Here is a 21,402-nt window from a genome sequence, read left to right on the forward strand (position 1 = left end):
TTAACTCGTATCGCATACGTCGTAATTATAAAATCTCGTTAACGGGTCTGTATGTTTATATTTAAAATTATACACGGTTCGTTTGCTTGATTTATGTATCCTAACTTTAAATCTAGGGTCTTAACAGTGGCTAACGTGAGATATTTTGCAAGATTTATGCTACACCTGTTGCTTTTCTTCTGTTAAACATCATGCTGATGTGTAGACGAAATTGAAAAATGAAACGATATACTAAACAATACAGAATAATTACTTAAAAGAACAGATGAGAACTGTACGGACAGTATATTTTTTTATCCTTATTATTCTGTAGACGGCGACAAAATTGTTATCCAGATCAAAATTTAAAATAATAAATAAAAAATATGTAGCTTTTTAATCATTTCTCTTATGTCTTAGGATAAAAGGCAGAGTCCAGACCAAAGAAAAATTATGTAATCGAATAAACTGTCACTAATAAATTCGTCATTCATCGTTCGAATAAAAGTTTGTCCCCTATCTTTGCATAACGAACAGCAGAAATCAGCCGTGGAAAGAGCTAAACGAAGAAATTTTATTTACATTTCGACAATTGTTTTCCAACCCTCCCCCTTTCGTTCGACCAGATCCAACAACCCCTAAAGGGTGCGCCAATCGTTTGCCCACACGTTGCACGGCTCGAATCGATAAAAAATTACTCGGCGGACAAGTCGCGACGATATTTAAATTTTTCCTCCGCCATCGCGATCAATACCCTCCCGGTGTGATATCCACATATCCGAAGTGGCGTCGTTTTGAAACCGTTCCACGGCGAAGTTTCGCCGCTTCAAAATGTCGCGATCGTCGAAAGTTGGAGGAAACAGGCTGGGAGAGAAAAAAGCGCAGCCGTAGGAACGAGGGTGAGAAGTCCAACTTCCCACGAGGGAGCCAACAAGACCGAGCCGGGGCTGGCTCAAGTTTTACATAGTTATTTCCGGTTATTAAATAACGCGACCCTCGTATACTTTCAGTGAAAAGTGTTCGTGAAATCGGGACTAAAGCTGACCGTAAAGTCGCGAGAAAAAAACGGGGACAAGTTCCCGACTCCGCCCACTCCATCGACTCCCACCGATCGTCTTTTTATAATTATCAAAACGAGGGAGAATTCTGAAACTTTAGTTCTTCCGTGAATTTCGGTCGATTAAAGAAAATCTTTGATCGTATTTCATTTTCTTTTTACTACGTGATTCCTGCGAAAGATGGTTAAATATTGGTTTTTTGATCAAATATATTTAACAACAATCTCATATCTCATCGAGACCTACAACATTTGTTTAAGGTATTTCTTCGAAGGATCACTTTTTTTTTCAAACCATTTTTCTTCTTTTCTTTAGGAATTTTTTTTCTCGTGAATAATCAAATTCGCGCCTATATGTTATTTAACAAAATATGCTTCGCTTTGACCGAGGAAGTGAAAAATAATTTTTATAGACAATTTTGGATTTTGACAAAAATCGACGGGCAAATGCATGGTGGAGGAAATAGTATTAAAAATAATCTTTTTTTTTTTTAAATTTTTTTTTAAACGTTCAAGGTGTCCTCTAAAAACACAAAAGTTCAAGTACATAAAAATATGTTTTCACTGACCGTTTAACTTCGTATTAATTCAAAAGCGTTGACCCGAAAATTATGACGCTATTAACAAAATGATGTCACACGTCGACGACTATCAATAACACTATCTGCCAGCTGTAAAGATGCCGCGAATCTTTCAGTGGGCGCCAAAATGTTCCATTGTTACCAAGGTCTTCGATTTTATAGTCTGTTATTTCAGTAATTCAATAAAAAGTACCAGTTTACGAGTCGCGTTGTTGCTGCGGGAATTCAAAATGAGAAACAAAATTTTACGATTTCTCCTTAACGATCATTTCTGTTTCGGAGGTACTAAAACGCCAACGGTGGAACGAAAATTCGCTATCACTAAAGAATTGAATTACTCGAATCAGCCAGGATCGTCCGTTTTCTACATTTCGAAACTATGCGTCGAGCGAGTAGTTCTATTGTGTTCAAATAAAAAATTTAACGTAAATGTTGCCATGAGTGACCGTATGTTTTTATTTTCAAATATAATAATAGAAGAAACACGATTAAAAACTAAACAGAAGAAAACACAAATTTTTTTACAAGTTTTATACTACGGGATAATTTTCTGGTAAAAAGTCAGGTCACGTTTACAAATCAATTTAAAGATTAAAAACGTCCAATACCAAAAAAGATAACTGCATCTGTAATGAAGGAGCTAATCTTAATTATGTAATCTTAAATATCGAATAGGCAACGTTGTGGAAAAAGGAACGTGGGGATAGATTGAAATCAGAGCAATCTATTTCAATTTGAGTGTACGGTAATCGAAATAGAAGAAGAGAAATGCGGAGGTACTTTGCGCCAATTGAAACTAAATTGAATTCGCCAACTCACGGCGCAAAAGAAACCAAGATGCATGCAGTTGTATCGCGCGACTTTCACGTCGTGCAATTCGATTATGAGTTATGGAAACAATTTATATACGGAAGATTGTACACCGCCGGTACGTAAACGAACGAATTTATGCGTCAACAAGCGATAAATTCAGATCGTATTGGCAAAAACTGCAGTTGAAACGAATAAATTCGCGTTCCTGTCGCATCCCCGGCACTCAATATTTTCCTTTCTACTCTGTACGCTATTAAACTCACGTCTCAGTGGAGAGCATTGAAATCGGTTATCTCGTGTATCAAAACGCTAGATAAATTGCTCGATCATCTCATTGAAACAAGATGGAGTAAAGCGTTTGAACGAACAAGCAAAGAGTTAAAATAAACAATTCGAGGAAGCAGTAAGATGGTAATAAAACGTTAAAGGTATGTTTCTTTAACTTTTAAACATTAATTTGGGAATTCACTACGGTGAAATACAATACGGTGAAATAAAAATATAAATATACATATACGAGAAATTTATTTAGTTTATTTTATTTTTTCAATGAATATGCATGACTTTCTACAAAATCAAAAGTAATAAAGTTGGGATATTTATAAACGTTTCGAACTAAAAATAAAGAATTTGTATGAATTGTTTTCGCAATCTTGCCTTTATTGCACTTTTACTCGAATTCATATTTTTCTCCGATTGAATAGTTATTCCTACCAGTGTAGATACTTGAACGATATTAATTCAAATGTATCGTAACAGATAGTGTGTTAGAATATTTCAATGTTTTCAAAGGATTCGTGTTCTGAAATATTCGAACGAACAGATTCGTTACAACAGACCGTTATAAAGTCAAAAATAAAAAAGTCAACATACGAAGGGAGCTGAAGAACTGTTTGAGTTGGGTCACGGCAAACACTTTTACGGCTTGTAACCATGGAACCAGGAACAGGTAAAGACTAATCCCCTGAATCTATTACCCAAATACTTCTCCGTTCCATCTGGCAAACAGAAATGCGATATATTGTTCGAATGACAACACGTCTGTTCATATTCGATAGAATTACGTAACGTTACAAGAGGATGAATTAATTGTCACCGTGAACAGCGAAATATGTGTATTTAACGTATAAATTTTGTTTAAATGATTCACTAATGAGTGAAATTATTGGAAATATATTGTAATCCGACATGAGATGATAAAATTAATTTATGTAAGTTTCTTACTCTTTCATTTGATTATTTCTAGATTTGTAATACTTCTGGAGATTATGTGATTTTATAAACTTGCAAGTGAAAAATTGATTTGTCTAGAAAACTCAATTTGTTTTTTACATGAATAATAGATATTCCAAATAGTTACGTTACTTGGAAGCGAAGAAGTTAGTTGGAGAAAACATAGTTTACCACCTTTCGATCATTACTCAAGACACGTTATTATAATAGCATGGTCGTCGTCCATTTGAAGTTATAAATATGTATGATGGACTTTGAATGTACAAAAATACTAATAAAGTATATTCGTTATACTAATTTCTTTTTTCTTTGAATTATTATCATTTCATAACTCTAATGACGTAAACAGATTTGCAATACTATATTAATAATAATAACTATCATTTCAAATACAAAATTTTTATTTTCGATAGTCACATTGTGATTTGATAAACTGTGCGAGCCAAAAATTGATTCGTCCGGAAGCCCTAATTTGTACCCTCCATTACTTTAGTATTCGAATGATATCATCGTTAGAAACACAAGAAAATATATTATTTTCGTTCTGAAAGGTAAATTGAGTTAATATTTTATGTCCATAATGCCGGTAATTGAACGGTTGATTCCGTGTTCTAGCTAATGCCACTTTCCACGCTACGATGACGTAAGGTGCTCCTTTTCCGAGAAAACAAATTAAAAAGATTGTCATCGGTATCGTGGGCCACGGTTAATCGTGGAAGTAGAAAGCGAGCAGAACACAGCGTGCTTTATCTCGCTGATAAACCCGAGTTCGGTCGCTCCGCCAGCTTTTATATACGTGTGTTCCATAAATTAACCGAGGATCTATTAACATCGTGGAAACGAACACTAGTAGTCGCTTCGCTTCTTGAAAAATAAAACTTCGACGCTCGAATCTACTTTACGCTCATTATTCGAGACACGTTATTATAATAGCTCGGCGTCGTTTTAATGAGACGACGAGTTATTGCAAAAAATGCCATCATTCAAATTAGCATCTGTATCGTTATCTCGCACAGAGCGATGCGCAGTTAGCGGTGCAACAGGAAAGAAGATGTGACTTCTTTTAAAAAGAAAAAAATAAGCCCGAAGAGCGAAATAAAACCGAGTACCGAGAATACTCATCGATCAATGTATTTCAATGCAATTAATCATTTATATTGTGACTTGCGTGTCTGTACAGTGGCAGTCGTAATTTTCTTTCCATTTATTTTATTTTGCAGCAACAAATTGTATCCGTAACAGTCGCCGTGTTAGTAATTACAGTAATATTGTACATTTTTAATAGACTGCTCTCCAAGTTCTCGCTGTTGTACGTTGTTGTATTACATCATTTTTCATTTGTTTGCAAACCATTCCTTTGATGTTACATTACATTACGTGAATTGTACAAATAACTATACGTGACAGCGATTCAAATAAAAAACCTACATTCATTACAAGTGTACAACATTTTTATTAAAACATGGTACACTTCCTTGAATTATGAAAAATAATAATAGAAAAGTGATCTGGAGGTGGTTGTGGAGATTCCTAATATGCTGTATAAGAATTTATGAGTAACAAGTATTTGTTGAAGATATTTGAAAATAAAGAAAAAGTATGTACATGCTTTGACCACTGAAAAGAATTTTTATCATAAACATGATTATCCTATACAGAAAGAATAAATAGTATTCATTTTTGAGAACTTAAATCTAAACCTAGATTTGTCCAGAGATGAATAATAAAAATTATCTATCACGATTACGGCCACCGATACAAATCCGATCCCAAAAAACTGTATTGTACCAGTTTTCATTCGCTTCTGCGCAATTAATTCACCTCTTTATCGAGTCCCCCGCCTCGAAACTAGCAATGTTTTGTCACCGAAAAACCCCGCAGGTTGCTTTCTCTCCCAATATTGTTCCCGCGTCGCGAAATTTTCGCGCCGATCGATCACGATCCATTACATTTAATTAAAACGGAGGGAAAACGTTGAGAAACGCGTCGGGCGTTTGTATCGCGATTTCAAATTATTACGAAGATAAATCGGACGTAACATTCTACAGCGTAGTACTACAAAGTAAGTATAAAACATTCAACCGCTATAAATCGTGGGGCGCACGATGTACAACGTTTTATCGTCGCGCACTAAAAGCGCTTTAAAATTAAAAGCGACATTATCTGAACTTTGGCTAAGCGGAGCTCATAGAAATTTTACGAGGCCTGATGATACCACTATAAATAGTTCGGGTATCAAACATCTCGCGTTGTCCGCCGTTTAAAATTAATCTAGCGAGCACGCGTATATATCCGGCAGTGCAAACGTAGTTAGAGGCGATGATAATCGGTAATACGGGTTATTCGCGGTTCGAGGATATTAATTTCCGCCCGGGATTGTCAAAATAATCCCTGTTGCGCTTCTAAAAGCAGGCGCGTAAACCGTCTAATCGATACTTACAATGTCAAACGATCCCCTACCCATCGCTAACTCGACACGAAACCAGTGATGGCCAGCAATTTATTCCAACGATAAATCAAGGTATAGCAATTTATTCGTGATGTTTGTTCGATGGAACAGGACTTTAAAATCATATGATATTCAAGTGCCTTGTATTATCAGTAAAAATATGATTTCGTAATAATATTTTAAACAAGACACTAATATTTCATGCATATTAAAAGTACGTGTACTTCTTTTTAATACAGAAATGTATAATTGTATTTCTTCTTCAAATGAACAAGATAAAAAATTGAAGTATCCAATACTATTTTAATTTATTATTTTACATTTACTTAGAACTTTACGGGTTCTATTAAAACTCTAATTACTGATATCATTTATGCCTGTTAATCATTAATACCATGTTTTTCACTCCGCTAATTAAAAATTCCGACCGTTGAATTGAAATTTTATATTTACAGCGAAAATATATTCCAAAATGTTTTTCTTTATCGTCTACCATTTGAATGTATCTTTTCAAGAAAAATAACAACACGCATAATAATTAAAAATATTACTTGCTGAATAACAAGTAAACTATCACTTTATTTTCCCCCTTTTTTACGATCCAGAGTTGGTGACCCTAACCACAATACGAAGAAAAAATATTAGAGAGCGAGCAAACGTTAATGCAATTAAAGAACGATCACCGAAGCGTAGCGAGCGTTCGAATATCGGTCCGTTTCATGAGCGCAGTGCTCGTGTGGGTGGTTCGTTATCAGCACAAATTACCTTTGCTCCTACGCGTTTAATTTAGTTCCCAGCGTGCAATAATAATGCTCACGTGACGCCCGTAATTGCCCTGGTTCGATGATAACGATTCAAGATCAAAATCAGAACGTCGGCGTCGACGTAACGGAATCGGAAAACATTGCTTCGTAACAGTGATGGACAACGTTTTATTCAAATAATAGGTAAATAAAAATACGGTAATAGTGGTCCGTTTACAGCTCATTCGTATTCGCTCAACATAGAATATTAATAATCCAATTAGGGATTCTTCCCATTTTTGTTTCGTATTTATTATTATGAAATATGTCCGATAAATTATGTAATCATTTTTCAACGTTCACGTTTGCAATGAATTTGATGAGACTCTTCAATTCTCTGATAAGGAAATGACAAGATTGAAACGTTGAGAAACTAGTTTTATTGTAGTCTCGTTCTAATTCTGGAATGTCTGAAGAAAATAAACAAAACCATTCCCTGTCATTTTTCAATTTATCCAATAAACGAGCAACGATCTCCAAAATTTTCAGCGTTCTTTCCAACATAAAGCAAATCAACTATATATTCAATTTTTGACATCATTTTGTTTTGTTACGAATAAAACAATGGTCATTGGAGCAAAAAACTACGCAATGTTCATTCCACCCAATTGCCCGGATCAAGTGGTTAAACACTCGACGAAAAAAAAATGGGCTCTCAAGGCCTGATTTAAATATGCGTGTACTCCGACAATGAGGGTGCGAAAATAATTTTCGCAAGTAATCGCAAGTAAACGAGGACTTTTCAAGTGTTTAACGAACGCTTATCGTAATAATGTTTGCAATGTATCTTTGTTTAATCAAAGTGTAACGTTGACTACGCGATTACACACATCAGGGATACAACCAGGTGCGTATTCTCGATGCTTATCGACTCGGAAACACGCCACGCGGCGCCGTAGTGCGTACAATCAGCATAGCTATAAATTACGCGCCGCGTGTATTCTTGCGCGTAGATCTTCGAGCGACAGGAAACTAAAGGGGGGAAAAAACGAACGAAAATACTGCGTAGAACAGGGTTTCTCAAACTGGGGTCCCCTGGACCCCTGGGGGGCCTCGTTACTGGGTTGGTCAAGGTCTGCGAGCTCACAAAAGAAGAATCGACAGAGGTAATTGGGTCACAATGCTGTACAATACAACACATTGAATATTATTTCCCGGAATAAGAAAGCATACAAAATTATTAAGGAAAAGGGTGAGTACAGAAGAGGAGGCTCCAAAATAAATGTATAAAAAAAGGCTTGATAATGAATAACCGAAGATGAAAAAACTAAGGTTTCACTCAATTTTGCTTCCATTACAAAAAATAAACAAAATTTTAATTATTTTCATATTCAATTCTACTGCGTTAATTTAGTAAGCAGAAGTTAAAATACGAAACTACTTAAATACTGTTGAAAATTAGACGCGTGCTTAAAAGACAATTTTACATATTACAAAATTAAATATATAATTCTATTTAGGCAAGTCCCCAATTTATATCGTAAGTTCATGGAGAGATGAAGTTTGAGAAACCCTGTTGTAGGGGACATGCACGAGTAACGAAGAAACAGGAACAGAAACATATGAAAACCTAGAATAAATTAAGGCAAAAGACGGAAATAAAATTATCACGTTTCTATATCGATTTCAGCTACACAAAATTTCTTTTTGTCTCGGGATACAAAAGAATTACGAACTGCAAAGCTGATCAACTTGACGCGATTCGAATTCCAATGGGCGCCAAAAATAATTTAGAACATTACAAGCTCGATACGTCTTGAGAATACTCGGCGATCGATGCCAACCAGAATTTCTGAACAAGTGAAAACTATAATTAGCCCATTACTCAATACAAAATACGTCGAAAGTAATGCTAGACCTTGACGAAAATAGGGGGCCGAATGGTGCTGGATGTTGGTCTCGGGATACTTGGATTGTACTGTGGTATAATAATCGATTAGGGCCTGAGAAAATTATTTGGAACGATAACGATGCTGAGACAAACGTTAACAACCCAGAAGTAACTGCATTTAAGAGTTTACCAATTATAAAATTATTAAAGAAAACTCTAACATTAAATAGAACTGATATTGTATGGTTGACAACAAATAATTTATATATCGGGTTGTCCGGAAAGTTCGTGCCTATTTTTAAGAAAAATTCAAAGGCATATTTGAATTTTCATGTATATTTATTGAATTTTTACCATTTTGTTCCACAACTTTTCCACCTTTTAAGGAATGTATACATGTTATTTGTTTTCAGCCATTCCGACATATTCAGACCTTTGCCGCCTACCAAAAATCGGTATGAATTTTCCAGACAGCCCAATAATATAATAATAAAACGTAAGTGCGATACGATGACATAATTGTTGAAAAGCAAGAATGAAAAAGCAATTGCAGTCATGATGGAATATGAAGGAAATCTAATGATACTGTAGAGATCGAAAGAAGTCAGGGCGTGAAAGCATCCTCCAAAAAACAGCCCTCAGTTTAATTAAACGGGCCAGAGTCAGATTAGTCTGAATTGAGTTCCGCCCCACCTCAAACGTATACACGAAATACGATTGCGAATACGTATGGAGGGACGGCTTGCTGATTGTACTGAAATTGCGAGTCGCGGGAATTTCCATCGGTATGACCGACCGGACCTCTGCCAGTTTTCTCACTCTCCAATTCGGAAGGAACGATGAGCTGTAGGGAGGGATTCGAGAAAACGAAGAACAGAGGAGACCTTGGAAGGGCGGAAAACGAGGAAATGAGCGATACTGGAGATGAAGGAAGGAAACGTAAGGGAGAAGAGAGAAAGCGTTACTGGCGTCCACGGCGACAAAGGCTGGTTCACCGCTGTTTCTGGTTTCCCCAGCATCCCATTTACGGGGATCGCCCTTCTAGAGCGTTCCTCTCCAAGAAATATCGGAGCGGCGACTTTATCTCAGACCTTCCCGAGGCAGAGCATCGCGGTAACCAAGTACCCCAAGCACGTGTGCCCCCTCTGCTAGATTGACTCTGACCGCGATTTACTTCATTTTCATCACTGGGCAAATTTTTGTTTCATTGATGGATAGATTAAAGTCAGCATATTTCATCAATGGAACACCGCGAAATTTGAACATCAACGGAGAAATGAGAAAAATCGAAATATCAGCCTTACGGGATTTGAACACGCGACCGTCGGTTTCGTAAGCGGCGAGGGATGCCGTTACGCTACCGACGTTATGGGAAACTCGTCCTAACTTGTACCTATTGTTGTTTACCTCAACGACACGACACATGTTCTGTGTACATTGACTCGACGATGCTTTTAAATTGTGAACGCGACGAGACTTGGTAATATTTTTAAGAACTAATACACCTGATGATGATGATAATGACGATGATGAGATGAAATAAATGTAACGTTTAATTAATCAAAATAAATAGAAAATTTTAACTTAATTACAACTGAACATTACGGAATGCAAAGTAACTCCGTGGAATACAACGTACATAGAGTCTACAGACATATAGCAATTATCTACATTTTTAATACTTTCTATCAGCGTGTGCCAATGGATGGTTTAAAGCAATGGTATGGCCAAACAATCTGTTTACATCTATTAGTTAGAATTTCGAATATTAAGATGGATACACTTGGACAGTTGTGTTTATTAAAATTTGCCCTTCAATTTATATTTTCAACAAATAATTGAGAGCAAGTTTCATGAAACTTATTTTCTACGTTTGGGCACATACAAAAGTGTATAAATGGAGAAACTTGTTCTTTACTTCTTTCTATTAATTCTCAATCTGTATTTCTACCTTTCCTTGTCCCAATTTCACCTAACTAAAAATGGTAACCATCAATCTTTCCCCTTTAGAAACTTCATTGTCCAAATATGGCCTGTATCGCTAACAACTTATCGTCTCTTGATCTTATGGAACCAAATTAACAAGAAAGCTGTCCACGAAGGTGGAAGAAAAAATTTAAAAAAAGAGGATCTTGTCATTGTAGACGGTTGCGCAACTACGCCGTGGAATTAACAGCTTCGACACGCAACGATGCACCTGTATAGCGATTTTCGTGACGTACCGGTGATTTGGCGTGTTTAGCAAACGACTTGACGAGTCATTAAACAGAGAACACTGGCAATTAATTATCACGTTTGCGTAATCGCCGCTCGACGGCGGTGGAGGTGTGGTTGCGCAACTATCGCTCATTCTGTCCTCTCCTCTCGTCTCCTCTCTTGATGACCCCTCTTCCCCGCTTCCGTGGCCATCGGGTCATCCTGACCCACCGCCCTCGCCTGTGCCGCATCCCTTTGGATCATTTTTGAATCCGTGGACCGACCGCCCGTGCTTGTAACCTTCATTTTTGTCTCCGCTACGTGCAGACACGAGCAAATTTTTATTCCTTTAAACGTGACGAACATCGTCAAATAGAAAATGAATAATTATGTTAATTTATTCGTCACGTTTACACGGTAAAATAATTGAGTTTGGTGTTTGAATTGGTTCGTAGCGAAATATTTTATTCTATAATTATAAAGAGACCGCATCTGTATTGTTACACACGAACTTTTTAGCGAACTTTGCACTTTGAGAAACTTGTTTAAAAATAATTTTGATTAATTCAAGTGTGTAAGTATTACTATAAAAAGTTTTCACTTTTGAAAGTAATGAATTCTCCGTAGGCATTCTAAACTGCTGAATACACAGGTCTTTGCTAACAAGTGGTCTAGCGGTCTGGCTAATTTTATTGACATCGCCTGATAATTTTAATATATGGAAGCATTACAGATAAACACATATCAGCCAGCGAAAATCGCTACTTTGCATGCAAGAATAAGGTACCCCCATTTTTTGTATGAAAAAAAAAAAGTTAAGTGCACAGAGATACCATATGTGCTCTACGATAACACAACATTAAATAACAATTAAATAGAACAGTACTTTCCACGGGGGAGTCAATCACCTGGACTTCCAGTAAAATTGTATGCATTCTCAGTGAACGTATACTTAAAATTTTGTTAGTCAAAATAAATTTTGCTAGTCATAAATTTTGTTAAATTATATACAAGTTTTTAGTTAAAGCTAAGAACAAAATGAAATATAAGGAAGTATCAGGGACATTAAACCGCTTGAGATTCATTTACTATTATTCCACAATGAATTATAGTTTTTTATCGAACAGTATTGGACACGTCTTATTAGACAGAAAACGAAAAAAAAAAAATAGAAACAGATGTGAGCATAACAGTTAAACGCATTCGAGAAGTTGAAATGGAAGCCGCGCATAGGACTGTCCTGCTACCCCGGCACAATTACAAATTTCATGGTGGAATTTAACACCGGCAGCGTGCAAACTAAGTATTCCAATGAATATTCAAAGTGCTCCGCACTGCAGGAATAATTGCAAATCCAAGTATCTATGAATCTCGCAGCTGGCGTCGCAACGGCGCCAATTTAAATAGATTTGCATTAAAAATAAACGCGCCGAAACGTCCGACAGACGGGTCAAATATTAACGCAACGTGGAAGCTCGATGAAATATTCTTCCGACGAAAATTTCAGAATGAAACTGTAATTACGAACGTCTTCGAGTAATCCTAAGAATGTGCAGATGAATATTTCCCAGCCATTAATTTCTTGCTCGGCGTCGCGTTAATTTGTTTGCCACGGATTTAGCGCGGATCCGAGACGAAGAACATTTAATAGTCCAACTTTGAGTACACATTTCAGGACCGAGAGATGAATTTTTGCATTTGCAAACTCACAGCGCCGGGAATGCTGGGTTTTGCAAGAGGAACGAATAGGAAATCAAAGTATGAATTTACAAGTTTTTGCTTGAGGAATTTTCCAAACATGGAATGTTCTAAATTAAATAGAAGTGTAAATAATTAAAATTATAATCAATTCCATTCAGAAATACCTAAATTAAATCCATTTAAAAACTAATTAGATATCAATAATATCAATTAACCTTTCACTTTCAATAAAATATTTATAATGATATAATCGGATAAAAAAATAATACTTTCTTGTATTTTCGAGATAATGAATTTAATTAATTATATTTTAATGAACCCTGGTACAAGAGACGAAAAGATAACTTTTCATTCTAAAATTCCAATTTATTTAATGTATATATTATCACTAATAATAATAATAATATAATTATTTCAACAAAAATAATGTATCAAACAATACGTATACTGTTTTCAAAACGGAGTAGATTATCGTGCCAGTGGGGTAATTGAAATCTTCGAAGCATGATCCAAAGAAAGATTGAGAAATACTGTCCCATTACAAATTTTGTTGCAAGTAGTGGGTGGCAGACGGAACTCGAACGAACAGCAAAAAATAGGAGAAAACGAGCAGACGAAAGGAAGAACGTCAAAGGTGAACCCTCGTCTGATAGAAGGTATAACCACGGTCGGACGACTGAAGGGAGAAGGTTAGGGGAACGAGGTCCGGACACCTAGGAGGTATGTAAGAGACGAGAAAACGAAGAAAGACAACAGAGGCCTGTAGGTATTATAAATCAAGAAGAGGTCCGTAAAGGGAACGTCGGTGGCGACGGCGAAAGAAGAGCGAAGAAGAAACTTGCGAGGGAAGACAGGAGAAGATAAGTAGGGGTGAGGGAATAAGGGAGGAGAGGAGGCATGATCGTACATCACCGATTGTATTTACGACGTACCATCGTAAATCAATGATCGCACGAACAGCGCGGTTCAACGAAATTCCTTTTCCCTTCGTATGTGCCCCCTCTACCCTTCCTTCCGACCATTCCACCGCTTCCTGTACACGAACCGATGTGAGAATCTGTCCTGCCATACATCGCCCTTGATAGAGGATGTTGAGGCCTAAGAATCTTTCAAGGAATCCTTGCACGCCAGATATATCGATGATTTATCTCCGTACCAAGAAAGCTGTTTGTCCCCGCGGTATCGGAATTTCAAAATAAGGAAATTCAGGGTGGCGCGGCCACTGTTGCGTAAAAGCTTTGCATAGTGGCCTATGAAATCTGTTGGACAAACTTGGAAGACAAGGGGAGAAATGAAATACTGTTTTCTAAACAGTGTATAATAAAAGAAAAGGGGAGGAAATTAAAATGGAGATAAAACTTTGTTCAATGTTGTTGTTTGTTTTGTTCAATTCTATTTGGAAAAATTCGAGAGAAAAGATATAACAATTGGTATGTCTATCTTCATTCGTTCGAGTCACATTTTAAACCTAATTATATCAGCCCAGACTACCCCACGTTCGCTTGTGCGACGAATTTTTTTGCAGTTTTATTTTTTCCTAACTTGTTACACGGCTTGTAGAGGATGCTTGCACGTGACTTTTCCCCCCAAACATATGGTCGGACTTTCGGCTCTTTTCTCCCACGCTGGAAACAGACAAATTTCTTTCCGTGCGCAACATTTGTTGAACATAAACGGCCGAGCAGAGGCACTCGACTGAACTTGGAGAATGAAAGAGAGTGACCATGTGCTTGGGTGGACGTATTCCAGCGAAAAGGCGATGGCTCATGGGGGCACGCGGTCGGTCGGCGTTGTAGGCAGCGAAGCTTTGTTTGTCGGGGCCCTTTAAACGTCATTTAAACCGTGATTCTTGTCAGCCCGTGAAGGATCGTTTTAACAAGCTTTGGGACAGGCCAGGTCGGACCTCTTCTGCCACGGCACGATTACGCCATGAGGCGTTGCCCTTTGCGACTCCCAGCACCTCAAGATCTCAAATCCCCTCGTTCGAACAAAGATGGATGTACGACGGAAATCTTTCCTTCGGACTTTTCAAGTATATCAGAGAAATAGCGTTTCTCGACGCTTGAGCAAACTAATACAGATCTTGATCGATCAGATTAATATTTCATTTGCAAGGATCTTCGCAAGAAATTTTGTCTTCGCTAATTTCAAGTAGGAATATATTAATAATTAATTGAATATATATTGATTTTAAGTATACATTAATTTGCACAAATGTCATGTGACAATATAAGAAATACTACTGCTTGGAGTCTGAGCAAATTAATACTCTATTTATATAGATCCTAAATGAGAACATTTTTGAGTAAAATAAGTATTTTAATACATCCGCATTCACGAACTGAATAATTGGAAATTGAGTGCAGTTTGTTGTATTTGTATCGTTGAAATGAAATATCGATCAACTGAATAACTATTGAAACAATTATTGGGACACCTATGTCCCAGCAGAAAAAATTAAAAGGGGCTTCGAGACAAGTAAAAATAATTATTATTCCATGTTTTTTACTAGCAGAAAAAATTGGTTCCTATTCGGACAAGAAATAAATTCAAAGTCTCGACGCCTAAGGTTGGCGTCTAAATCGGGTGCGCATACCTCTCGCGATTCTTGTCTGGGAATCTGATCGATTCAATTTTTACACTCTCTCCACGCAGAGAGAAGACAAACGATCCCTTGTAAACACGAGGACAACGCAGCTGAAGGCAACGGAGGATGCGTGGCATCTTGGCAAAGACAGCCCGTGAAAAAGGCGCGGCAGAAAAGATGAAAGTGACCCTCGAACGGACTTTGAAAAGAGCCATAAAAGTACAATGAGGGGTTAGAAGGAAGATGCCTTCGCTTTCCACGTGCTGGATGACGACAGGCAAAAGTGGGAGGGGCGGAGGGGGGCCCTAGCTCCCAGAAAATGTTTTTTACTTGAACGTCGGGAAAGATTACAAAAGACGGAAAGGGGACAAAACCTTTTTAAGATCTCCGAGGACAGCCGAGTGTCTCTGCTTAGGTGATGAAACCCTCTCGGCATTTGTTACGCCCCCGAGCTTTGTTATCGAAACGAATATAGCAAGTAATTTTTGAATAATGATTTCCCAACAAATCTCGCGACACAGCATAAGCGTACCGCTCGCTGTCTCCGAGGTTTTATCCTAATTTACCAGTCGCTTCGTTAATCTTATTTGCGCCGACTGGACGCAGTTTAATTCCATTAGCGAAATTAAAGTTCTAGCAAGAACATTTAACTGCGGATCGATGCTACTAACCCACAAACCACCAAGATAAACCCTTCGGAAGCCGATCCCCGAGTAACACGGAACTGGAAAACTGTTTGCCCGCAAATCGTTTCGTTCATCTTTTTGATCATCGCGGTAAATGCGCCGGAGAGAATTTTAATTCGACGTAGTTTCAAATACATTGGAATCCTTTCCATTTGACATCGACTATTAATAAGTAAACGAGTAAATAACATTGATAGTTAATATGGATTACTTATTCATAAATAGGTATTTATACTATAAATAAATACTACATTAATTATTAGGCAGAAGTAAACTGTTGTGTTATGTTTTATTAGGCAGACTGGAAAGTAACGTCGTTTCTTTTACATTAAATTCGAACAAATTTTTAATAAATTTCTATTTCTAATCAATTACGTAATCGCCTTTGTTATCAACGGCCTTTTCCCATTTAGTGTGCAAATTTTCAATGCCATATCGATAAAAATCAATAAGCTGATGAGTGATAAACAAGTATTTAAAATTGCACAAACGACATTACTTTCCGGTACACCTAATATATATAATGTTTTCAAACGATCACCTGTAAGCATCCTTAATCTATGTAATGTATCACTTATAAACAGAGATTAAAAAATTAATTTTGTTTAAATCTAAACAAAAGTATAACCCCTTATCAATTTCATTCCAAAATATTCGTTTTCCTATCGTGGTTTTGCCTTAGATAATACCAAGTGATTTTGTAAATTAAAAAAGAATTGTATATAATATAACACTTACAAATACTCAAGATTGAAATCCAAGAGTCGAAACGTTCAAAATAAGTTGATGCTTGTTTTTGAGACTGCTCAATTTGGTGTTTCTTTCGAATATTTGCAATTCTTTCTATCGATATAATTTATTTTCATTTGCATTTAATTAAGCCTTACTATTAGTGTTAACACTTTACCGACGGGTAGTGATTGGATGTATAATAAAATTCAACGATATTTCTTATTTTGATAACATTAGTACTACACTATATTTATTTTCTCTATTAGAAACGTTTTCTGATTAATATTTATATAATATTTCATAATTCCTACAATGATGAGAGCATTATACATAATGCATGTATATTATCTAAATAATAGATAATAAAGTATTCTTAGCAAAATGATTAATAGGCTACCGGTTGGTAAAGTGTTGATATACGTAAGAGTAAAGGTAAAAGAGGGACTGACCTGATGTAAATGATGACCCCGTTGGTGCATATCCTTTTCCATCCACGTGGCACTGTAATCGCTTGTTGATGTTGATGCTGCTGCTGCTGCTGCGTAACCACCCCACTACCGTTCATCGTAAGCACTACATTTTGTTGGCCAGTATTGTCATTACTGTTAGAGTTGTTGATGCACGACAACGACGGCTGACGCGCAGCCTGCTGCGCGCATGAACCGCCACCGGTAGCCGTCGGACCGACGGACAAACCGTCGTGCGATGCCGATTGACTTTGACTCTCGGGACTGCTGAGACTACTATACGTCGACGATTCACCAGTATCGGAACGAACCGAGTCACAGCTAACCGCACCACTACCACCACCATTACCAACAACAACAACAACACTACCGCCACCGCTGCCACCGATGCTCGAAGAGGACGAAGAAAGCGACGAGCCGGCCTGATTCTGGAAAGCGTCCTGCTGCCGGCTCTTCTCGTCCATGTCGATGCGTTGCTCGACACTGTCCGCTTGAAAAACGCTCGCGGACGTTTGCGACGTTTCGTTTCCCTGTCTCACATAAGTAACACAACCCGTCTCGTCGCTCAGAAGCCCCACGCAGCCCTCGCCGAGATTCCCCTGCGCGATCCTACCGTTATCGTTATAACCGTCCACCAGCCTTGCTCCTGTTGGATACATCTCGGTGTGAATTCTCGATGGAAACAATTTGTTGGCCACCATTTCGTTACCGTTCACCCTGTTGATCGGCTCAACGTTCGACGCGAGGTTCTCGGTGGTGTTGCCGATATCGTTTTCCAACGGACCACGATTCGGTGGGTTCTTGTTGTCGCACGTCGATACTACACAAGTCATCGTCGTGGTCGCAGACGTGCTCGTTGCTTGAACGAAATTTGCTTGCCTGTAGAGCAAACCGTTGCTCGAGACGATCGTACCGTAATCTTCTTCCACGTCTTCCACGGTGCCCGTGGACAAGGTTCGCACCGTTCGGCCCGAGTCTCCATCGGTGGACGCGTACTCGACCGGCTTCAATCGGCAACAGTTAGCCGTGCTACCGATCGCGTTATCGTTGCAATATATGGCGGTTTTGGCGGGAAACGTCGCCGCCGCCGTCGCCACCTGAGGCGGCAGGATGCCGGTGTACGTCGCCTGCTGCGGAGATTGATAGCCGACTGCGGTAGCAGCAGCAGCAGCAGCGGCGGCGGCATTCTGACCGACCGCCGTCGCGTATGCAAAATTATCCCCCGACACGTACACTAGAACGCTATTCTCTTGGATCCCCTGCTGAGGACGTTGCTGCTGCTGCTGCTGCTGTTGTTGTTGTTGTTGTTGCTCTTGCTGCTGCTGCTGTTGCTGTTGTTGTTGTTGTTGGAGATGATGCTGATGTTGTTGATGATGGTGATGATGATGACTGTGGCTTGGGGGAACAGGGTGCGTGGACGGCTGCTCAGGTTTGCCGGCCATGGTCCAGGTCCAGCAGCGCTGCAGGTAACCCCGACACCGACATCACTGGAACCCAGGTAGCACGCCTACGTGGAGGTACCTCGAGGTCCTGCCGCATCCTCCGTAAACGGAAACGATCACGCCGAAACCCACCACGTTCTTTCAGTCCTTCTTCCTGGCCACGCGCGCTCACCGATACTCGGAATCTTGCAGCTGCCGTGCACGTACTCGTCGCTCGACATCCTCGGCTGCACCGCGTACGGCATGCCAAACGAATGCTTCACCGAATCGTTCTTTCACTTTTCGATGTTCGCGTTGAAAAATCCACGGTTCGCATATACGCACGCAAACTGCTTTCCGTCGCAGCTGACCACTACGGAGGCCTCGTAAACGGTGCCAAGATTTTGAAACTGGAAAGCATCCGACGGGACGACAGACGCGCGCTAGTCACCGGTCAATGCCCGTCTAACCTCTCCGCTGTGATTCCGTACATTCTACCATTATACTAGTTTCGTTGAGGCTAGTCGAAATTCCAATGCATCGGGAATCGGCGGTGTAATAACGTTAGCGTTGCTTCTTTTCTTCGTGGACGATTCGATAACGTAAGAAAGCAATCGTTTTCCTTTCGAAAAATTGTTCTCTCGGCGGACGTTAGTTTACGTTTATCGTTGGAAATAATTGTCACGGAATTTTCTTAAATCGATTCGCGGAGATTTACGGTTGGAAGAATACCAAGGTCAAACTATTGCTATTTTCATGCTCCGAACCGGCTTGACATAGCGCAGCCACGTAACTTTGTTTATTAGGAAATTACGTCTCCGCTGATACTCGCAAGGTCGATTCACAAAGCGACAACTCGCCCATTCGGTTGCGTCTAACTACGCAACGGGGCTAAGCATCGAACTAACCTAACTCTCCGAAACACGCTGTTATTCGTGACGCATGCACGCTCCGAGCGGAAAACGGAGTCGGCAGCAGGCAATTTTTGTAAACGTTGCCGACGGGCAACGTTCTCGAATTGACCTTGATGAAAACAAACGCGACGCGTGTAGGCGAGAAATATTTAACCTTAAAAAAAAAAAAAGTCAACGATGACGTCGTGTCATTGCCACGGTCCCGGTCGCGTTCTTCGCGGTCACAGTCCCAATTACTCCATTTCACATACAAGCACTCACTTTTCGACGAAGGAACGATGAATGGGAACTTAATTATGTCATCGTGAGCCACTGTCACTCCAAAAATATGCTACTCCAAATCTTCAGGTTCACACACTAAACAAGAAAGCCATCTCCGTTGACACTGAATATACACACAGGTTAATCGTGACCGAGACACGACACGCTCGATCGGTAATGGCGCGAATGCACTCTCCGGTACAAAAACACTTTATACTGCCATAACAACTCGCGTTAAATCGCACGGACGAACGTACGTCGTGTTATGACGCTGTGTCATCGTCACAGCAGCAGTAGCACCACCACCACCACCACCACCACCGCTGCCTCCACCACCACCGCCACTAGTACTACCACCACTACCACCGGTCGCGGTTACGAACTCGGGTTAAGTTAACTAACCCTCTTCTCGACTCGAACACCTGCGCGGGCCGCGCTCATCGTTTTCACCGAACCTCGCTTCTCGATCGCGTGGAAACGCACGCTTATTATTTCCCGACTAGCCCAATCGTCTCGTCTTCTTGCTCCGATCCCTTGTCGTCTGCTTCGTAATTGATTCCTCTAGTGAAACACAGACTCTACGCAGGTTACCGAACGAAATTCCATTCTGCAGATGCTATGCGTACGCTGTTTTCGCATAACTGATATTGGAAAAATATGGCTCCCTCCGCATACCCAGAAACCTTTGCGGCATCTCGACTGCTGGCTTTCGGGCACTCATATACGCACGTTACAAAAACATCGACCCTTGTCGCGATTATATCGCCATCGTTAGGCAATTTTACGCAACTCAAAGGCACGTTAACATTGTGCATCTCACGACAACGTTAATTATACTTGTGTGTGTGTGTGTGTATTCGGTTCAAGTGCAACATCCTAATAAATCAACCTTTTCTTTTTTTTTTTTTTAAATATTTTTCCATCAATGCGGAATACAGCAATAATGTCCAGAACCATAGCAAACTACTATTTATGATACCTTCGTGTAATTTTAAAAAGCAGTTTTTATGCTTTGAAGGAAATAATTTCTTAGCGATAACGGAGCGACTAATGAGGAGGTAATATCCACGTAAAGGATCAAAGGTTAAATAGACTTGATGAAAATTAATATTATGACGTATTTCGCATTACATTTTTCCAATTTATTTGAGACGATTAAAAAAAGTACTAATCGATCACCAATGTATGTATCTATAATAAATAAGATTACAATACACGTCTATTTAAATTCGCTATATAGTAATTACGGACGAGTACATGACCTCGTATAAAGTAAGTTATGCGAATGTATCGAAGACGTATTTAATTTAGTACAGTACAGACTTACGATCATTTAAATGGACATTTGTTCGTGCGTCTAATTAATGTTGCTGTAAGCAAACAAACGAAACGCGTTTACTTAGAAACGTTATATAAAAGCAATTTCTTGCAGTAAATATTGGTAAATAAAATAAAAAAAAATTAATTATACTTTTAGTTTCATTTCCAGTATTAGAATTATAAGTGTATACTGGTACGCCTTTTTTATTCCATTTTTAAACAATTCTAAATATACGCAACAGTCCACTCACACATACAGGAACCACATTGTTTTCTGTATATTGTACCATTTATGAACGTAAACTTAAAATATTTTGTCAATTTCAAAGTATGGAATTACATCTTCTAAATAAAAAAAAGATAAACACTAC

General features: G+C 38.8%; 1 protein-coding gene across 3 annotated transcripts in view; it reads right to left on the reverse strand.

Annotated features, from left to right (window-relative positions):
- The window catches only part of LOC128876968 (uncharacterized), a 321,109-nt gene extending 300,357 nt beyond the window's left edge, over positions 1 to 20,752 (reverse strand). For all 3 annotated transcript variants that reach the window (XM_054123835.1, XM_054123836.1, XM_054123834.1), the window contains exon 1: positions 17,098 to 20,752. In XM_054123835.1, the coding sequence (XP_053979810.1) occupies positions 17,098 to 18,557 (1,460 nt within the window). In that variant the 5' untranslated portion in view covers positions 18,558 to 20,752. The remainder of the gene's footprint in view (positions 1 to 17,097) is intronic.
- Positions 20,753 to 21,402: the final 650 nt, after the last annotated feature.

The sequence above is a fragment of the Hylaeus volcanicus genome, chromosome 5 (assembly GCF_026283585.1).
Source record: "Hylaeus volcanicus isolate JK05 chromosome 5, UHH_iyHylVolc1.0_haploid, whole genome shotgun sequence".
In the NCBI taxonomy this organism is placed as follows: domain Eukaryota; kingdom Metazoa; phylum Arthropoda; class Insecta; order Hymenoptera; family Colletidae; genus Hylaeus; species Hylaeus volcanicus.